This window comes from Crotalus tigris, unplaced genomic scaffold (genome assembly GCF_016545835.1).
Source record: "Crotalus tigris isolate CLP2741 ecotype Arizona unplaced genomic scaffold, ASM1654583v1 scf7180000017666.379230911805:20528666, whole genome shotgun sequence".
In the NCBI taxonomy this organism is placed as follows: Eukaryota; Metazoa; Chordata; class Lepidosauria; order Squamata; family Viperidae; genus Crotalus; species Crotalus tigris.
Window position 1 is genome coordinate 13,218,758 of NW_024096552.1, and position 19,505 is coordinate 13,238,262.

Consider the following 19,505-nt stretch of genomic DNA (forward strand, 5'->3'; position numbering starts at 1 on the left):
CAATAAAGTTTCCAGAATTTATCTATTTCTGGGGTGTTTTTAGCTAAAAACATAATAAAGCACAACGTTGGGATCAAAAATACAGTGCCTTATGCTTAACAAAATTTCATTCCATTTAGTTATCAATGAGGCTTTGATTAAACAAGCAGTATATTTGCCTTTAAGTTAATAAAGCATCTTTTAAATAAATCATTGAAGTAGTTATTTTAAGTTGATTTTGCATCCAGCTTCTATTGATTTCTTGCAAGCACCAAAAATGAAATCTTCAAACTTAAAGCTTAACAGTCACACTATGGGTAAAATTTCACACTACTAAAATGCTATTGTTCACTTACAGAAATATAGTTATTCAACATCCTAGCATTGATAATAATAAAATAAGGAAAAAGTTTATTTGCTGAAAATGTATAATTTCAAACTCTAAATACATATTTGTGTAGTGTTTAGAAAATTAAGCTGTCTGTGCTTTTTTTTAATGGAAAAATTAACTCTGAATAGTTGATTTTTAAATAGTTTTAACATTACTAGATTACAAGAGTGACATCCAGTGGGCATATTGTTTCATGACACTCCAATCTTTCAGAAATGTTTCCATTCATAATTACATACTGTTGATAAATTACACTTAAAATCCAATTAAATAATGCAAAGTTTCTTCTATTCACTTCCTCTGAACAGGTAAGGTGCTTTCTTAATCCATAATTAGTGATGACAATAGATTTTATGGACCTGCAAACTTTCTTCACTATTACTGTCTCCAATACAAGTTTCCTTCTTACACAGCCCATCAGGTCAAATTGTTTCCTGAGGGGAGAGAAGGCAAAAGAAAGGGAGTGTAAGCAAAGGGGGGACTGGGGAAGAGTGTTCTCCACATTGTGGTCTTTCTGAACATTTCATAACTAGCCAATACAGACATGACTGATAATGTGCCATCAAATAGATGTACACTCTTAACAACCATAGAGAAGTTTACCTTACCCTTTTTCCCTTCCCTTCTCATCCCAGTTTCTTCTGAATTGTGCTTTTTTAGGCTGCAAGTCTAAATGCAGGATTGTCTATGATGATGATGATGATTATGCAAATACAATAGTCTGAATTAGGATAAGGCAGATATATTTTAAATAAATACAAGTATAGACTCTTGTTCTTAGCCATTATTTACCACCCAAATTTAAAATTTTAATTTCAACCACTATTCATAAATTTGCTTGCCTTCTAAAGTATTATAACCTGCATGAAACCTTTTTCTGCTAATCATTTTCTATGGCAGAATATTTTAATTTTATTTATTTATATTATTTATGAACTACCTATCTCCCTCAAGGAGAGATTCTGGACTGTATACAATAAAACATCAAAATATAAAAACTGTATATAAAAATTAAAATGTTAGAATTAAAATTTGAAATTAAAATGTTTCAAAGGAGGCAAGAATAATCAAACTCCATTAAAAATTAATTAAAAAGGCAAAGGGAAGGTTATCCCAACAGCCCCATGGCTGCATTATCCTTTAGGTTTGCAAATCTCCTTTTCAGAAGGCCAGGGGAATGGGGGCCTGCCTCACCTCTAGAAAGAGAATATTACACGGGGGGGGCAACAGCACAGAACACTCTTGTCAGAGGCCACCAGTCAGAGTTTATCCAATATCTGAAAGAAGGACCACCACCGCTATTAGTAAGAGAATAGTCTGAGAAAATAGTTCAATGAAAAGGAAGGGAAAACATAAACCCAGAAATGGCAGTCCCTTTTGAGAGAACTGCCTCCTTTACTGCACCTAGCAAATTCTCTTTTGCCTTCAAGAGTACTCTTCCTTTTAAAGACCACCCCAAAGGGGAGAATACCTAGATCAGATTGGAATTAACTGAAAGGTGATGGTTTATTATGAAGTTGTGTTTTCTTTGTATCTATTTGCATTTTTGTATCAGTTTTATATATTTGATACTGTCAACTGACATATTCAACAACATTTTCTTCTTTCACATTCAAAATATGATATTCTAGTTATTCAAGATATTTGCAAAAAGAAATATAATTAAGAGGAAATAGTAATAGTTTAGGCATAAACTGTAATCTTTAAACTGTAAAGCTACTGTTATCTTGGGTAGGAGATTTCACTTATGCATCTGGACTTAATATTACAATCCCATCTATTATCATACAGCAGATGAAATGTACAGTAGGTGTACTAGCCCTTTCCCTGACCCCCACCTCCCAAACAACCCCAATATAATGAACAAATTCTTATAACCAATAATAGGACATAATGAATAAGATTTATCTTTGTGGAGAAAAGTAACTGATCATGTAGGAGTAAAGAGTTACTCTGTTATTTTCTGCTCTTTGCTGAATTTATCTTGGAAAAAAATAAACAGTATCATCAATTTTTGATACAACAGTCATCAATGAGATCTAACTCAGGATTAAATGCCAACAAACCAAGGAATTGCAAACTCTCATATAATTTTACTGAGTTTTAATGTTCTAAAGATCTCAATAAATAAATGGAAACTAATTTATTGATAAGATATTGTCTCAGAACATATGATTTTGAATTGAAAATCCCCAAATTTATTTAGGATTCAGATATTTCTTTTCAAAATAACTACCATAAATACACTAATCCAGAGTTCCCCAACCTTTCAAGCTTTGCTCACCAGCACACCTGGCATGTACTCACATCTACCGCTCATGCAAATAAAGTGCACATGCACACATTAACCTATTGCTTGTTCAAATGGGGATGTGAGTACTCCCCCCTGTTTCTGCAGCCTAGTTGCAAACTGCTCATGGCCCACTAGTGGACAACGGTCCAGGGGCTAGGGATCTCTACATTAGTCAATATATAGACTAGATCCATCTCAGAAATACAAACTCATGGTGTGCTAGCTAATTTCTTAAACCGAGGGACTCCTGCTTCATACTCTGAATTTGCTGAGAGGTGCTAATTTTTTCCCTCTTGAGGTTAAGGTATCAGTAAATCTAACAGGGGATTATGTTATTATACATAACAGCATTCATGAAAAGTGAGATTTCGTGAATGGCCTGGGGAAAGCAAAGTTTGAATGAGAAATAAACGCACTGTATCATTATGATTCCATGGATAACAGATACAGTTGGAAATAGATTTGAGTGCAAACAGGGGAAGACATTCTATTGTGATTCAATATTCATGGCTTACATAATTCCAATAAAGCCAACAATGCTACCTTAAATACTTTTGAACATCTTTTAAAAAGCTCTCTTTACAGTGGCTGAAATAAGAGTATCTTTAAACCTGATAATTCAAATAAAGTTATCTATTATAATGTATTATCATAATCTGTTTCAGTTTCAATTAATAACTGAAAAAAATTATATTTAAATTTTACACTGTTTTTAGTATATTAACTTCCAGACAGAATGGAGATACCACTATATTTCAGAAAAATTTCTTTAAAAAGATGTTCAGGTAATAACAGTCAGTGGATTTTTATTTGAAAATAGTTTCTTTCATCTTATTCTGCATCAGTTTTACCATCCATCATAACAAAATTGTATTCTTTACTATTCAAATATAAGTAACTATTATGAAGTACTATCTGTATTTAACATAGAGTTAACCATTGAAGTTTAACTTGTGCTGGAGTCCTGATGCTGTCAATGCTCACTTTTACATTTTAGATATGGAAACTAGCTCTGTTTTCCAGAGATATATTAACTAGAAAGCTTATATTTTGATAACATGATTGCAGAAGGAGAAAAAAGAAAACCAATCAATGAGAGAGCTATTTTCTGCCTGGCAAACTCCCAAGTTCCTTTGAATCTGACTAGTTATTGTTGAAACAGACCAGAAGAACTTTTGATCTGTTCCAGAATCATATTTTAACTGGTCCAAAAAGTATCTTCTAATAGTCACAATTTTAACCACGTATTATGTTTTGCATTTTTCCACTTCTTCTCGTAAGGCCAACTATGCAATGTTCAATTTTATTTATTATTTTTGCTCTTTATCCTTGCTACTTAATGACAGAAACAGAATACAGTATCATAATAGATTAATTCATTACTAATAAGTATGAAAGCATGTCAGTTTGCAAGTATCATCTTCCCCTTAAAAATTTGTAAAGGACAAGCAAATCACTTGGAAGAAAAGGAAAAAGCTTGCTTATGTGTGGCCTCTTATGTAACAAAGGAAATATTTCTCCCTTGTAAAAAGCAAAGGAATGAATTGACTCCTTGAACAATGATTAATGGGGACATAATTGTTAGACTAAAACCAACTGTACTTTCCACCATTATCTGGCAACCTAAGTCTCTAGCTTACTCACTTTCATATCAACTACATATCTTCTTCCTAGTTTTTGTAATAAAAAGTATGACTGTATCATTTTATTGTTTTATGACTGTTTTAACTTTGTACGCCACCCTGAGTCCTTTGGGATTGGGCGGCATATAAATATTTGTAAATAAATAAATAAATAAATAAATAAACAAACAAACAAACATGGGGTGCTTCAGGTCTGAAGTGGAAAAAGAACATGATAGAGGAATCTATTCTCCAGGCAATGTCTGAAAAGCTTATTATAGAAATACATAGAGTGATGTTATCTCCTAATAAAACAAGGCAAGCACTGTAAGTGAAATCTTCCAATGGAAGTCGTTAGTTCTCCTTAGAGTGAGATTACTGGTGAGATAGGTTTAGGCATATTCCAGAGTATATTTTTAATATCAGTTGTATTACACATAAATTAAATATGCAAAGTGGGTCAGCCAAAGAATGTACACTTCTACAGGAGAGGTAAGGAAATATTAGCATGGCTAAAGAGATGGATGAAAAAAATAAAGATTGTTTTAAATGCATTAAAATTAAGATGAAAAACCACCACAGTGCATGCATTTGTTTAATGCAAACACCCACTTAAAAAAAATCCATGTAGAAATATCACAACCAGTCAGAAAATCTACTGAAATAAAATCAGAAGCCACTGTGGGAACAGCCAGCCAGGTCTCCTCTTTATCCCTAAAAAGACAATAATCAGCCTGGACAGTAAGGATTTCCACAAAATGGCAACAGCTTGTGAAGGTATGGATACAAGTCTGCTGCAGAAAGGTAAGTTCTAGTGTTTTACTCTTAGATCAGAATGGTTAATGAGAATTTAGTGGTTTGGTAGACATTTTGATTACAAATGATTTGGGGCTTTAACAATCAAAGTTTGGGCCACACACTGAAATAAATTGATAGCTGCTATGTAAAGGTAAGGCATTAGTCCAGATTCTAAACCACTCTCAACTTGGAACTCATTGGATTGCCCTGTCAGACCAACCTACCTCAGAACATTGTTGTGGGGAAATGACCGCTATGTATACTGTCTTCTGCTCCTGAATGAAAGGTGGGATATGAATCAATGTAAATTCAATGCTATCAATATATCTTGAATGCAAGTGTAGTCAAAATCTAGCTAATCTATTCTGGACCAACTATTATGTCGAGAGGCCTTCCAAAGCATCACAATGTAAATAGTGTCTCATAATCTAAAGAAGACAAAACAAGTAATCAGTCTAGTCACTGGTGCTGCAGCTGCAACTGAAAGAAAGTTCCAGATGTGTTTGCAGTTATAGTAACAAAGAAAGCTGAGTAGTGCATTCATGCATTGAGAGGAAGAACAACTCCATCCAATGCTAGGGAATAGCCAAATATGGACAGTCTTACCTATTACCAAGAGACTTTTGTTTAGATGTAATTAATTGCAGTTTCCTATTACTCTAAAAAACAGTTCACAATATCTGTTATTGCACTATCAAATAAGTAAGGCTGTAGTACTGCACAAAGTTACATTAGGGAAGAAATGCTACTAAAATCATATACAAAAGTATAAACTAGCATTGTAAATCCTAACCAAAAAAGCAACCCACGGGCAACAAAGCATATAGTTTCTCTTAGTTTTCCAGTAAACCTTTTAGATTTCAGTGAAATTGGAGTAAGAGAACATTTTTTGGATAAAAAATAAATGTATCCATTAAAAATTAAGAATAATTTAGAAAAAAATACATTTGCTGATTGGAAACATATTTTAAAAAGTAAACAAAAGGGAAGGATATTGGTCAGTTTTCTTGTACAGCCCTTTTGAGCACTGCTATGTACAGATGTTGTAAATATTGATTTTTTACAACTGCCAACATCTGTTTAAAAATTCCACATTTCTCAGTCTTCTGTGATTTAATAATATTCAGACATACTTGAAGTATTATTGCAAAATTCTTATCTTTCATAATGGATATTTAAAGCTTTTCTGAATGCATATCTTGCCATATAAATCCAGGCAAAAAGCAACAGTTTCATTTTGTTCTAGAAAGAATGTTGATGAAAAGTGATTTAATTAATTTTATTTTATAGATTTATTTTAAGCCATGCTGAACCACTGCAAAATGTTGCAAATAAATGACTGTAAAGGAAAAGAAAATATTTTCTCATTGAATCATATTTCACAAAGCAAAAAGATAATCAATCATATCTTTGGGAATTATAGCTCAAGTATATTGGGATTGTATTGCAAAGACATCAGACTTGCTTGTAGTTTGTCTGGTCACAAATTCACTCAACTTCGAATAAACTAGCTGTTGAAATAATGATGTTTACCTTTACAAATTCTATACTATGGGCATAATTATTAGGCAAGTTGTATTTTGGAGGATTAATTTTCTAAATGAAAAATGAAAATTTGAGAATCTCAATCGTTTATTTACATCTGTTAAAATGAGAATAATAAATAACTCAAAATGTACAAATAAACATTTCTGACATTTCAAAAAAAAAAAATCAGTGACCAATATGGCCATCCTTTTTTTTCAATAACAGTCATAAACCTTCCATTCATGGAATTTGTCAGTTTCTTGATCTCTTGACAATCAACATTTTGGTGCAGTAGCAACCATAACCTCTCAGACACTGTTCAGAGAGGTGTACTGTTTTCCTTCACCATAAATCTCCTGTTTAAGAGTGAAGCAAAAAATGTCCAATAAAAACAGTGCTTTTTTTCTTTAAAAAAAAAAAAAGTGCCGGAACTCACACACATCATACAACCTACCTTGCCTACCCTACAAGGTTCCATCCAAAAAAGGTGCCGGAACTCCATTTTGGGTGTTCTATGAGAAAAAAAGGTCCTGAATAAAATTATATTTTCATTATTATTGTTACAATATCTCATGGTCACGTGATCAGGATTTGATACTTTCCCTGATGGCTTCTCATAAGCAAATGGGAATCACATGAAATCCTCACTTAAAAACTCAGGTTGTCCTTAATGACAGTAACAGGGCTTGACTGTCAAGATCCTTGCTTTAGAACAGCCATGCTGCTTCTAGCTTGCCTACAGTCCTGGAAGAGGGGGGAGAAGATTTGGAGTGCACAGGTGATTGCTATCAGTGTGACAGCTGAGGTCATCAAAGAGATGTTTTGGTGAATAGAGGTTCTCTTCTCATAACAAATGTTTGAAGACTAATTGGACAATATGACTGAACTGTCCAGAAAGGGGAGGGAAGGTTTCACTCTTTCAGTTAACTTTTTCCCACCATATTGCCAGAGCTGGTATTCCTTATATCATGCCAGGATGCTTTGCCTAATAAACGATTACATTAGAGATCGCAAGGTATCTGGTGTGTTTATTCGTTGGGTTTTTCAACCGGAACTATGATATTACCATTGTTATGCAGAAAAAAATGTATGACATCATACTGAGACTTATGTGAGGAGCTGTGCTACTTGTGCAGCCAGTAAAAGACTGGCAAGTAAAAGCTCAGGAATGTTGCAGCAGGTGGCTGACCTGACTAGACCTGGAGAGGAGATAGCTATGGATTTTATAGTGGTGTTGCCAAAGAGTGGAGAAAACATTGTGATTTGGACTGTAATAGACCTATTTTCCATTGCATGTTCTGGACTCCCCTCAGCCCAGAAATTAGAAAAGATTTTTTAAAACACATCTATCAGCTGCACAGAGAGCCTAAGTGCATCATCTCTGATCGAGAGGTCCAATTGATAGCTAAGTTCTGGAAAGAGTTTGTGAGGATGTTTGGGTCCTCCCAGGGATTTAGCTCAGCTATTCATCCAAGTACAAATGGGGCCACAGAATGAGCTAAACATTTGACATTTAAAAAAAAAAATCAGTGACCAATATAGCCATTCTTTTCAATAACAGTCATAAGCCTTCCTTCATGGGCTCTGTCAATTTCTTGCTCTGTTGACAATCAACATTTTGTGCAGCAGCAATCACAGCCTCCCAGACACTGTTCAGAGTGTATACTATTTTCCTTCACCATAAATCTCCCATTTAAGAAGGGCCCACAAGTTCTCAATAGGGTTTAGATCAGGTGAGGAAGGGGGCCATGCCATTATTCTTTCATCTTTAAGGCCTTTACTGGCTAGCCATGCAATGCTTCGATACATGCGATGGAGCATTGTCCTGAATAAAAATCATGGTTTTCTTGAAAGATTCAGACTTTTTCCTGTAGCACTCTTTGAAGAAAATGTCTTCCCAAAAAATGGCAGTAGGTTTGGGACTTGATTTCAAGTCCATCTTCAACTCGAAAATGTCCAATTAGCTCATCTTTAATAATACAAGCCCATATCAGTATCCCACCTTCATCTTGCTGGCATCTGAGTCTAAGTGGAGCTCTGTGCCAGTTACTGTGCCAGAGGCTATCAATTTGGTCAAGAGTCATTCTTATCTCATCACTTCATAAAAATGAAAAATCTGTCTTCAGATATTTCTTGGCCCAGTCTTGCCATTTCAACTTATATGTCTTGTTCAGTGATGGTCGGGGTTCAGCCTTCCTTACCTTGGTCATGTTTCTGAGCACTGAAGACCTTATACTTCTGGGCATCCCGGGTAGATTGCAGTTTTGGAATATGACAGCACTGGAGGATAATGGATTCCTAGTATTTCAAGCATGATTCTTCTCAAATCTTTGACACCTAATGTATGGTTTTTTTTTCTCAACACATTTCTTGCAATCCTGTTGACTATTTGCAACAAAACAATTGATGGTTCTTTGATCATGCCCCAATATCTTAGCAATTTCAAAAGTGCTGCATCCCTCTGAAAGACGTTTTACATTTTTTGACTTTTCATTCAGTTAAATCTCTTTTATGGACCATTTTCCTGAGGAAAAAAAGCTGCCTAATAATTATGCACACCTTGATATAGATATTGATCTCCTTAGACCACACCCTCTCTCATTACACAAATACACATCACCTGATCTGCTTATGTCCACTAAGCATTCAAGTTTATACAGCTTGGAGGTGGAAAATATGCATGAAAATGATCATATGGTCAAAATACTCACTTGCCTAATAATAGTGCACACAATGTAGTGCATACTAACTCAATCAGCACCTCCTGAATTAAGGTACAAATCAGAACACAGTCATCCTTTAGACTTCAAATATAGCTCTTTTAGGTCAAAAAATACATTTCGGTGCCTGAATTTTGCACCGGAATTAATTTCCCATGGAGAATGTTTTTGGCAGTATTTAATCAGGTTAAAGAGATGAAGAATAGTGGTTAGTCCTTATTTCTATTTCCACAGTTCTGAAAATGAAGAGGCCATAGATATTTACTACAATATTTTGCCTGATTTTTAAAATTTTCCCTCCTCTTTTCATGTCCTTCCTTTTTAATAATTACATCTGATGAAAAGTGCAAGAAAGCTCAAAATTTTTCAAACTATTATGTTCTGTTTCAATTTTCTAACAACAGATTTTGTATTTAGAATTAATTACAATAGAAAACTGAAGCAAAACATTTCAAAACAAATAAGGAATTTTGTAGAAGGTTGCTTGTCAATTCTAGCAAGTGATCTTAAAATTTAACATTATCATTCTAAGGCTACGAGTTCAACTTCTGGTGACTATATGGACACATTCATGTTTTTCCCCCCACAATGATACTAAAACGATTTACCACTGTCTCCTTCCAGAAACAGTTTTTAACCTTCCAATCTAGTTTACATTTTTGAGATTTTCTAGTATTCCCTATTCAAATATTAATCAGATATAATATTGTTTAAGTTCTTAAAATAAATCAAGATGCTAAATGCTGTCTCCTCCATAGGAATATAAATCTACTAACTCAATAACCTTCAGGTAAGTCTTTCTTTTAAGCATTTATATCATGCACCTCATAATACGTCTAACTGTTTATATGTCAAAGATCAAATTGTTTCAGGGGTAGGCCAAGTTGATGTCTTCCAAACCTTTGGGACTTCAGTTCAACCAATTCCAGACAGCTGGTTGATGTCAAGGGACTTTGTTAGTTTCTGGATGACACCCAATTGTAAACTACATGGTATGTGTCAGAACCGATTTCTATCTATCTTCTCTGATCTAATAACAAATCTCACTTTTCCCTGGGTTCTGCCATACTCCCAAGGGGGAGGGGGGATATGCCTGCGGAGTTATTGCTTTCGCTTCCTCTATTCACTACAATGTAACCTTTTGTTTTGTTTATTGCTTCTGTGTCTGCTACAATGTAACAATTTGCTTCCTACACTGCATTTCTCTCTGAACTTTCTTCTCCCTAATCTGTCAGCTAGGAAAAGGGGGAGAGAGAGAAATACAACCTCTGAAGCCTGGCTTATTTCTCTGGTCTCAAAATGAGGTGCAAAAAACTGCTCGAATATCATGCTACAACCGAAGCCAGACCGATGTTATCTGCCCTTTCCCACGATGGACTTAACACCTGGGGATTGGCCGGTCTGAACCATCTGGATGAACTGTGGGGTGGGGTTTGCTTGGGGACACATTAAAGTGTTGATCTGTAAAGGAATCCCTCAGATCCTGTCTATTATGCCTGCTATCAACTACTTTTAATAAAAGTTCCTGTTGGAGGAAACAGTCTCCAAGAGTTCTGCTTTCTTAAGATAGGAGATTGAAGTGGGTCCTTACAGTATATTTACAATTAAATCAAAATTACAATTAAAAGCAATTTAATTAAATGCGGATTAGGAGACAATTTAGATTTATTTTTTGTCATACACCTTCCTCACAGGAGTGGAAGAGAAAGAGTATGAGATTGGGGGGGGGGAGAACAACGAAATTATACAGATGGAAATATAATTTTGTTAAAAATAAAAGATTGATTAATTAAAATTTTGAATACTGATACTTTTTATAAAGACATAAAAGTTTTGCTCCTTTAAAAATGTGTTTTAAGACATGCTATTATTTTGATAACCCTGCCACAAAAAAAAAATCTTACAATATACAATCAGTACCCTTAAATGATTCAGTGAAAACTCTTAATGAAGCTTTCAAAATCTTTATGGAATATAGCTAACTTTTCTACTTGTCAAATCTATGGAATGGAAATGACTACTTAAATAAGATATAAAGTATGGCAATTTTATACAGGCATAAAAACATCAAAGATCATAACTTCATCTCACTACACCTAACCATTTCAGTCATTCAAATTCATGTTCTTTTTAGTAATCTATTACAATGTGGGTATATACACAATCTCAATATGTAGAACTCGATAAGCGACAATTTTAGACAAGAAACTGCTTTCAAACTGTAACATAAAAAGAAAATGAAGAAAACAGTCTTAGCTTTAAACAAGCCATTAACTCACCTGATAGGGTACAATACTCGCATGTGCAGTGCCCCATCGTATGGATTCTGTTCTGCAGTTTAAAAAATTGCTTGCTATATAAGTAAGGCAGGCAACCTGCAAAGATTTGAAATAGCACAAATGTCAAATTCTGAGATTATAGACATAAACATGGGTGTGTATATTCAACAAATTTAGTATTATTAATTCATAACTGTATTTATTACCCCACAAATCTCAGCCTTCAACAGTGTCTTAGAATAATAGCTGATTACTGAAAAAATCAACAGTTGGCAATTAGTTACCAAAAAAAAAAAAACTAAAGTAATGGTCTTTGTAAAAAGCATAAAAGTATAAGTAAAACATTTCAGGAAATAAAAGTGAACAAGATAAAGCAACAAATATATAAGGATGGTCCTCCATGCTACTGGCTTTTGGAAAACTCATATAGATTCATGAAACAATTAGCACTCATAGAAATATTGAGTTTTTTCATGCCCAATGCAATGAATGGAAAAAGAATTGAAACTGTCAGAGCAAAAGTTATGACTCAAATATTGGTAGCTTTCATTTAGCAACCATAATTGATATCAGCACCTCACTCTTAGAGAACTAGTCGCTAAGTGGAAAATCACATGACCACAATTGTGCTTTCTTTTTCCCCCACTCCTATATCCTTTGGCAGCTCATCCTGGCACTGGGATAATTAGCAAAAAGGAAATTTTTTGTATTTATAATCATTGGCAAGAAAGGGATTGCAAGATAGTGAGCAGGTACAAAATAGGGAAGATACTTCAAAACCAATATGCTGATGCCAGCAGCCCTAAAAGTCCTATGTACACAGTTATGTGAATTCTCTGTTGTGTGCTTATTATCCTGTAAACTCTCTCTCTCCAATCTCTCTGATATATGAGTGGGGGGGGGGAATCTCAGTTTCTATAGGCAGTCTCTTCTGTGCCTGATTCTTATACCAAATAGCTCTCAAGTAAATTTTTAACCATGCTGATATTCCCTATTCAGCAACAAGCATTTATCAGAACCTGACAAGTTTTTATCTGCTGCAAGTTAGCCAAAATTCCTTTATCCAGAAGCCCTTTCCCTGTGATTCATATTCAAAACTAGGCAGCAACTATTCAACACTGAACAACCACACCGAAACAACAACTAGTGTAAGAATATTTGGAAAATATCTCTGTTTTCTTAGTTTTTCATTAGCAATTTAATTATCTATATTATAAATCAGAATGTTTATATTTGACAGGTATTTATGAAGGTACAAAAGAATGCAAACAAAATCTAATCTCTAGCAACAATCCTTAAGATTAGTTTCACTCATTACCAGATAACTTTATTGTGCTAAAGAACAAAAAATATCCATAAGAAATGTAACTGAAATATAATTTTCAAACATTTATTAAATCAAATCAAATCAAATTAAATTAAATGACCACCCATATCCTATATATGATTCTGGCTGGCTACAATTAATAAAATAAAAAATTGAGAAAATTTTCAAAACAACAAAAATGACATAAAAATAGTAGCCAAGAAGATTAGTAAACACTAAAGCAAGTCATGACATCGCTTCACCCATATTATCAGAGGCAAAGCTAGGTTTACATGACTTGTGAAACACCAGCAAGAGGGATGAGGTTCCAGAGAATGGGCTCCATGGTTAGGTTTTCCTTCTGGTCCCACCAGGTGACACTCTCTTGCTGACAGAATCTAGAGCATAGAAAACAATTTTATTGTCTAAGCTCTTGAAATCATCTACCATAAACAGCTTATCTCTTAATTCAAATGGAAAGTGGAACAGTGGAAGATACAGTGAATAATGTTCTCCACCTGACTGACACTATGAGGACAGAGATGCTGTTCAACAAGGCACTTACAAATTTTCCTTCAAGGTTTACTAAAGGCATACTCTGCAAGCAAAAGGATATAACCCCTTCTTCAGTGAGACATTGGTAATATTAATTATTAGATACTGGGAGAGGATTCTCTGTTTTTTATGATGATTAAGCCAAGATAAAAATTTGGATTACTACTACATTGGCATATATATATATATATATATATATATATATATATATATATATATAATAATATTATATATATATAATATATATATATATATATATATATATATATGTTTTCTGAGGTTTTCCTGCTTCGTGCTTCGAGCAAGCCAATGTGTGGTCTAGCTGTTTTCTTCCTTTTAACTGCCAGTGGGGTATGAACTGATTGGGTGGGAGCTTGGCTGTGTCTGATTGGGTGGAGGTGTGTTCTGATTGGTTAGGGGCTTGGCTGTGCTCTGATTGGCTGGGGGGTTGGCTGTGCTCTGATTGGCTGGGGGTTGGCTGTGCTCTGATTGGCTGGGGGAGTGTTCTGTTTGGTTGTGCTCAGGTTAGTCTGAGTTGCAGAGGGATTCAAGATTTTGGGCTGCCCTGCCATTCCTTGGCTTCGCGTTCGTGGTCGTGCTTCCTCTTCATGGAGGGTGTCAGTTTGCTTCATGTATGGATTGGAGGGTTTAAAGTGGCTAATGATGCAGCTGTGGTCTGGCTTCTGGTTTGTGGTCGTGCCTCATCATCGGTGTGGCTTTGGGTTTGTTTTTTGCGTGGATGTGTGGTGGTGACATCCTGTGTGGTTTTTGTGAGTGTGGGTCTGGTATCATTTTTTGTGTTAGGGAGTCGTTTGTTCAATAAGGGCGGGTTTCCAAATGGCTGGTAGGCGGGAGGTATCATCTCGCTTGTTCATGCTGTGGGGCGTTTTTCTATCTCGATGGCTTCTCTGATTATTCTGTTATTAAAATGTTCACTTTGGGCAATGGTTCTGGTATTTTTAAAGTCAATTTCATGTCCTGTGGCTTTAAGGTGTTGGACCAGGGAAGATGTTGGTTCCTCTTTTTTGACTGAGTTCTTATGTTCTTCAATGCGTGCACTTATTCTTCTGTTGGTTTGTCCGATGTATGTGGTGGGACAAGTGGTGCATGGGATTTCGTATACTCCTTGATTTTCTAATTCAATTTTATCTTTGGGGTTTCTAAGGATGGTGGATATTTTTCTGTTTGTGCAGAATGCTGTTTTGATGTTGTGTTTATGAAGGATCTTACTGATTCTGTCTGTGGTGCCTTTTATGTATGGGAGGAGGGCTTTGCCGTTTTCTTGTTCTTTGTCTTGGATTTTAGTGGGGGTTTCTTTTTGGATTAGGTTTGTAATCTTATTTCTTTGGAATCCATTGGATGTTAGTACATTGGTGAGAGTGTGTAGTTCGGTTTTTAGGTGTTGTTCGTCAGCTAAGCGTTTTGTTCTGGAGATGAGTGTCTTGGCTACGAGTTGATCTGTGCTGGGTGGTGGTGTGAGAGAGCGTGCAGATAGCGGTTTGTGTGTGTTTTCTTCTGGTAGATGGTGTGTCCTAGGGAGCCATTGGATTTCTTGTAGACTAAGACATCCAGGAAGGGAAGTTGGTTGTTAGCTTCTGTTTCCATGGTGAACTGTATTTTGGGTTGTAGGCTGTTGAGGTGTGTGAGGAAGTTGTCCAGTTTTTCTTTCCCATGTGGCCAGATTATGAAGGTGTCGTCTACATATCTGAGCCAGAGTTTGGGTTTGTGATCCGATTTTTCTAGAGCTTGGGTTTCAAAGTGTTCCATGTAGAGGTTGGCAATGACAGGTGAGAGGGGTGATCCAATGGGTGCTCCTTCTGTTTGTTTGTATTTTTGTCCGTTATAGATGAAGTATGTGTTGGATAGGCAGTGGTTGGTCAGATCTAAGATGTGTTTGGGGGGTTATATTTGTTTTGAATAGCTGTCAAGGCTTCTTTGATAGGCACTTGGGTGAAGAGGGATATGACATCGAAGCTCACTAGTAGGTTGCTGGGCTGTAAGTTTTGTTTCTTTATGATCTCTATAAACTGGAATGAGTTTTTTACATGTGAGGTGATGGATTCTGCATAGGGCTGTAATTGTTTGGCGAGAAATTTGGCTAGGTTTTGTAGAGGTGAACCTATGGAGCTGACTATAGGTCTGAGTGGGGTTCCTTCTTTGTGTATCTTGGGGAGACCATAGAGTTTGGGGCATCTGGATGATTTCTCTCTGGGAATGATTCTTTGCTGGATCTCTTCGCTAATGGGGGAGGCTTTTATTTTGGATCTGGTGGTTTTTTTCCAGGTAGGTGGTGGGATCTGTATTTAGGGGTTTGTATGTGGAGTCTTGGAGTAGGTTGGTTAATTTGGTTTGGTAGTCAGATGTGTTCATAACCACCGTGGCGTTGCCCTTGACTGCTGGTAGGATTATTATGCTGGTGTCTTCTTTCAGGTTACGTAGTGCTGTCTGTTCCTCTTTGGGTAAGTTGCTTTTGGGTGGCTTGCTGGTGCAGAGGATGTTGGTGATTTCGAGTCTGATTTTGTTAGCGTCGTTGGGGTTGATTTTGGTCAGGCTGTTTCAACTCCACATATACTGGTTTCAGTGGGGATGTGTTTGGGAGCAAAGTTGAATCCTTTGGAAAGGACATTGATTTCGGCTTTGGTGAGAATCCTATCTGAGATGTTATGCACTGTTTGTTTCATGTGTGGATGTGAGGGAGGAGGGGTTTGTTTCTGGTGTTCTTGTAGTCTTCGGAGTTTGTTGGTGTGTGGTATCATGTCCTGAGGTGGTGTCTGTGTTTCGAGCTCTCAGATGGAAGTGTTTGTTTTGGATTTGTCCAAATGCGGGGTGGATTCTTGTGTGCTGAGTTTTGAGTGGAGTGTGAGGCTATCTTTGTATACTTGGTTCTAGAGGAATCTTTGGTGAGATTCTTTCCCCCCCCCCCTGATTAGGGCAATCTGTTCTTTTCAGAGCCGTTTGGTGGCTGCAGAGTTGAGTGGAATTTCAGTTGTGAAACATGTGGGTTAGATTTTGATCTCGGCAGTTGCTTAGGATCGCGAGGTCGCATAAAATGGAAGCTCTTTGGGACTTCAATTTTTCATAGGTCCTGGTCAGATTGTGGATTTCTCCCCGTAGAGGTTTCGATATTTGTTTTTCTGAGGTTTTTGCGGGTATTTGTATGTAGGTCTTTGGGTATTCGGGTTTTCTCCCGCGTAAAATTGGAAGTGTCTTGGCGACGTTTCGACGAAGTCCCATTCGTCATCTTCAGGCTGGTGTTTTCAGTTTCGTGCTTCGAGGAGCAATGTGTGGTCTTAGCTGTTTCTTCCTTTTAACTGGCAGTGGGGGTATGAACTGATTGGGTGGGAGCTTGGCTGTGTTCTGATTGGGTGGAGGTGTGTTCTGATTGGTTAGGGGCATGGCTGTGTTCTGATTGGCTGTGGGGTTGGCTGTGCTCTGATTGGCTGGGGGGTTGGCTGTGCTCTGATTGTCTGGGGGAGTGTTCTGTTTGTTGGCTCAGGTTATGTCGGAGTTTCAAGGGTTTAAGATTTTGGGCTGCCTTCCTATTTTTATGGCTTCCCGGTTCGTGGTCCGTGCCTCCTCTTCAGGGATGGTGTCCAGTTTGCTTCATGTTTTTGATGGAGGGAATGATGTCAGCTGTGGTTTGCTTCTGGTTGTGGTCGTGCTTCATCATCTGCGTGGCTTTGCGGGTTTGTTTTTTTGCGTGGGGTTGTGGTGGTGACACATCCTGTGTGGTTTTTGTGAGTGTGGGTCTGTGTCATTTTTTGTGTTTAGGGAGTCGTTTTGGTCAATCAGGGTGGTTTCCAATGGCCTGGTAGGCGGGAGGTATCTCTCGCTTGGTTCATGCTCTCTGTGGAGGGCGTTTTTTCTAGCTCGATGCTTCTCTCTCATTATTCTGTTATTAAAATGTTCACTTTTGGCAATGGTTCTGGTATTTTTAAAGTCAATTTCATGTCCTGTGGCTTTAAGGTGTTGGACCAGGGAAGATGTTGGTTCCTCTTTTTTGCCTGAGTTCTTATGTTCTTCAATGCGTGCACTTATTCTTCTGTTGGTTTGTCCGATGTATGTGGTGGGACAAGTGGTGCATGGGATTTCGTATACTCCTTGATTTTCTAATTCAATTTTATCGTTGGGGTTTCTAAGGATGGTGGATATTTTTCTGTTTGTGCAGAATGCTGTTTTGATGTTGTGTTTATGGAGGATCTTACTGATTCTGTCTGTGATGCCTTTTATGTATGGGAGGATGGCTTTGCCGTTTTCTTGTTCTTTGTCTTGGATTTTAGTGGGGGGTTTCTTTTTGGATTAGGTTTTGTATCTTTTCTTGGAATCCTTATCCTGAGATGTTTATGCACTGTTTGTTTCATGTGGCTGTGAGGGAGGAGGGGTGTGTTTCTGGTGTTCTTGTAGTCTTCGGAGTTTGTTGGTGTGTGTATCTGTCTTGAGGGTGGTCTGTGTTTCAGCTCTCCAGACGGCGAGTTGTTTGGATTTGTCCCAAAGTGCGGGATGGATCTTGTTGCTGAGTTTGAGGTGGAGTGTGAGAAGATCTTTGTTAATTCAGTCTAGGAGGAATCTTTTTGTGTGAAGTTCATTTCTGATTAGGGCCAATTCTGTTCTTTTCAGGATCCGTTTGGTGGCTGCAGAGTTGGAGTGGAATTTCAGTTGGAAACATGTGGGGATTAGATTGTGATCTCGGCAGTTGCGTAGGAACGCGAGGTCGCATAAAACGGAAGCTCTTTGGACTTCAAGTTTTTCATAGGTCCTGGTCAGATGGTGGATTTCCTCCCCGTAGAGGTTCGATAACCAATCAGAACACACCTCCACCCAATCAGAACACAGCCAAGCTCCCATCCAATCAGTTCATACCCCCACTGGCACTTAAAAGGAAGAAACAGCTAAGACTACACATTGCTGCTCGAAGCACGAAGCAGAAAACACCAGCCTGAAGATGACGAATGGGACTTCGTCAAAACGTCGCCAAGACACTTCCAATTTTACGTGGGAGAAAACCCGAACAACCAAAGACCTACATACAAACACCCGCGAAAACCTCAGAAAACAAATATCGAACCTCTACGGGGTCACATCTTAGATCTGACCAACCACTGCCTATCCAACACATACTTCATCTATAATGGACAAAAATGCAAACAAACAGAAGGAGCACCCATGGGATCACCCCTCTCACCTGTCATTGCCAACCTCTACATGGAACACTTTGAAACCCAAGATGTAGAAAAATCGGATCACAAACCCAAACTCTGGCTCAGATACGTAGACGACACCTTCATAATCTGGCCACATGGGAAAGAAAAACTGGACAACTTCCTCACACACTCAACAGCCTACACCCCAAAATACAGTTCACCATGGAAACAGAAGCTAACAACCAACTTCCCTTCCTGGATGTCTTAGTCTACAAGAAATCCAATGGCTCCCTAGGACCCACCATCTACCAGAAGAAAACACACACAAACCGCTATCTGCACGCTCTCTCACACCACCACCCATCACAGATCAACTCTGTAGCCAAGACACTCATCTCCAGAACAAAACGCTTAGCTGACGAACAACACCTAAACCCCGAACTACACACTCTCACCAATGTACTAACATCCAATGGATTCCATAGAAATAAGATTACAAACCTAATCCAAAAAGAAACCCCCACTAAAATCCAAGACAAGAACAAGAAAACGGCAAAGCCATCCTCCCATACATAAAAGGCATCACAGACAGAATCAGTAAGATCCTCCATAAACACAACATCAAAACAGCATTCTGCACAAACAGAAAAATATCCACCATCCTTAGAAACCCCAAAGATAAAATTGAATTAGAAAATCAAGGAGTATACGAAATCCCATGCACCACTTGTCCCACCACATACATCTGACAAACCAACAGAAGAATAAGTGCACGCATTGAAGAACATAAGAACTCAGTCAAAAAAGAGGAACCAACATCTTCCCTGGTCCAACACCTTAAAGCCACAGGACATGAAATTGACTTTAAAAATACCAGAACCATTGCCCAAAGTG

At 37.2% G+C, this 19,505-nt stretch overlaps 1 protein-coding gene across 5 annotated transcripts in view; it reads right to left on the reverse strand.

Annotated features, from left to right (window-relative positions):
- The window catches only part of SUGCT (succinyl-CoA:glutarate-CoA transferase), a 389,221-nt gene that overhangs the window by 291,928 nt on the left and 77,788 nt on the right, over positions 1 to 19,505 (reverse strand). For all 5 annotated transcript variants that reach the window (XR_005555979.1, XM_039336722.1, XM_039336725.1 and 2 more), the window contains one exon: positions 11,610 to 11,705. Coding sequence is in view for 4 of the 5 variants with exons in the window: in XM_039336722.1 (XP_039192656.1) it covers positions 11,610 to 11,705 (96 nt within the window). In the remaining variant the exon portion in view is untranslated. The remainder of the gene's footprint in view (positions 1 to 11,609; positions 11,706 to 19,505) is intronic.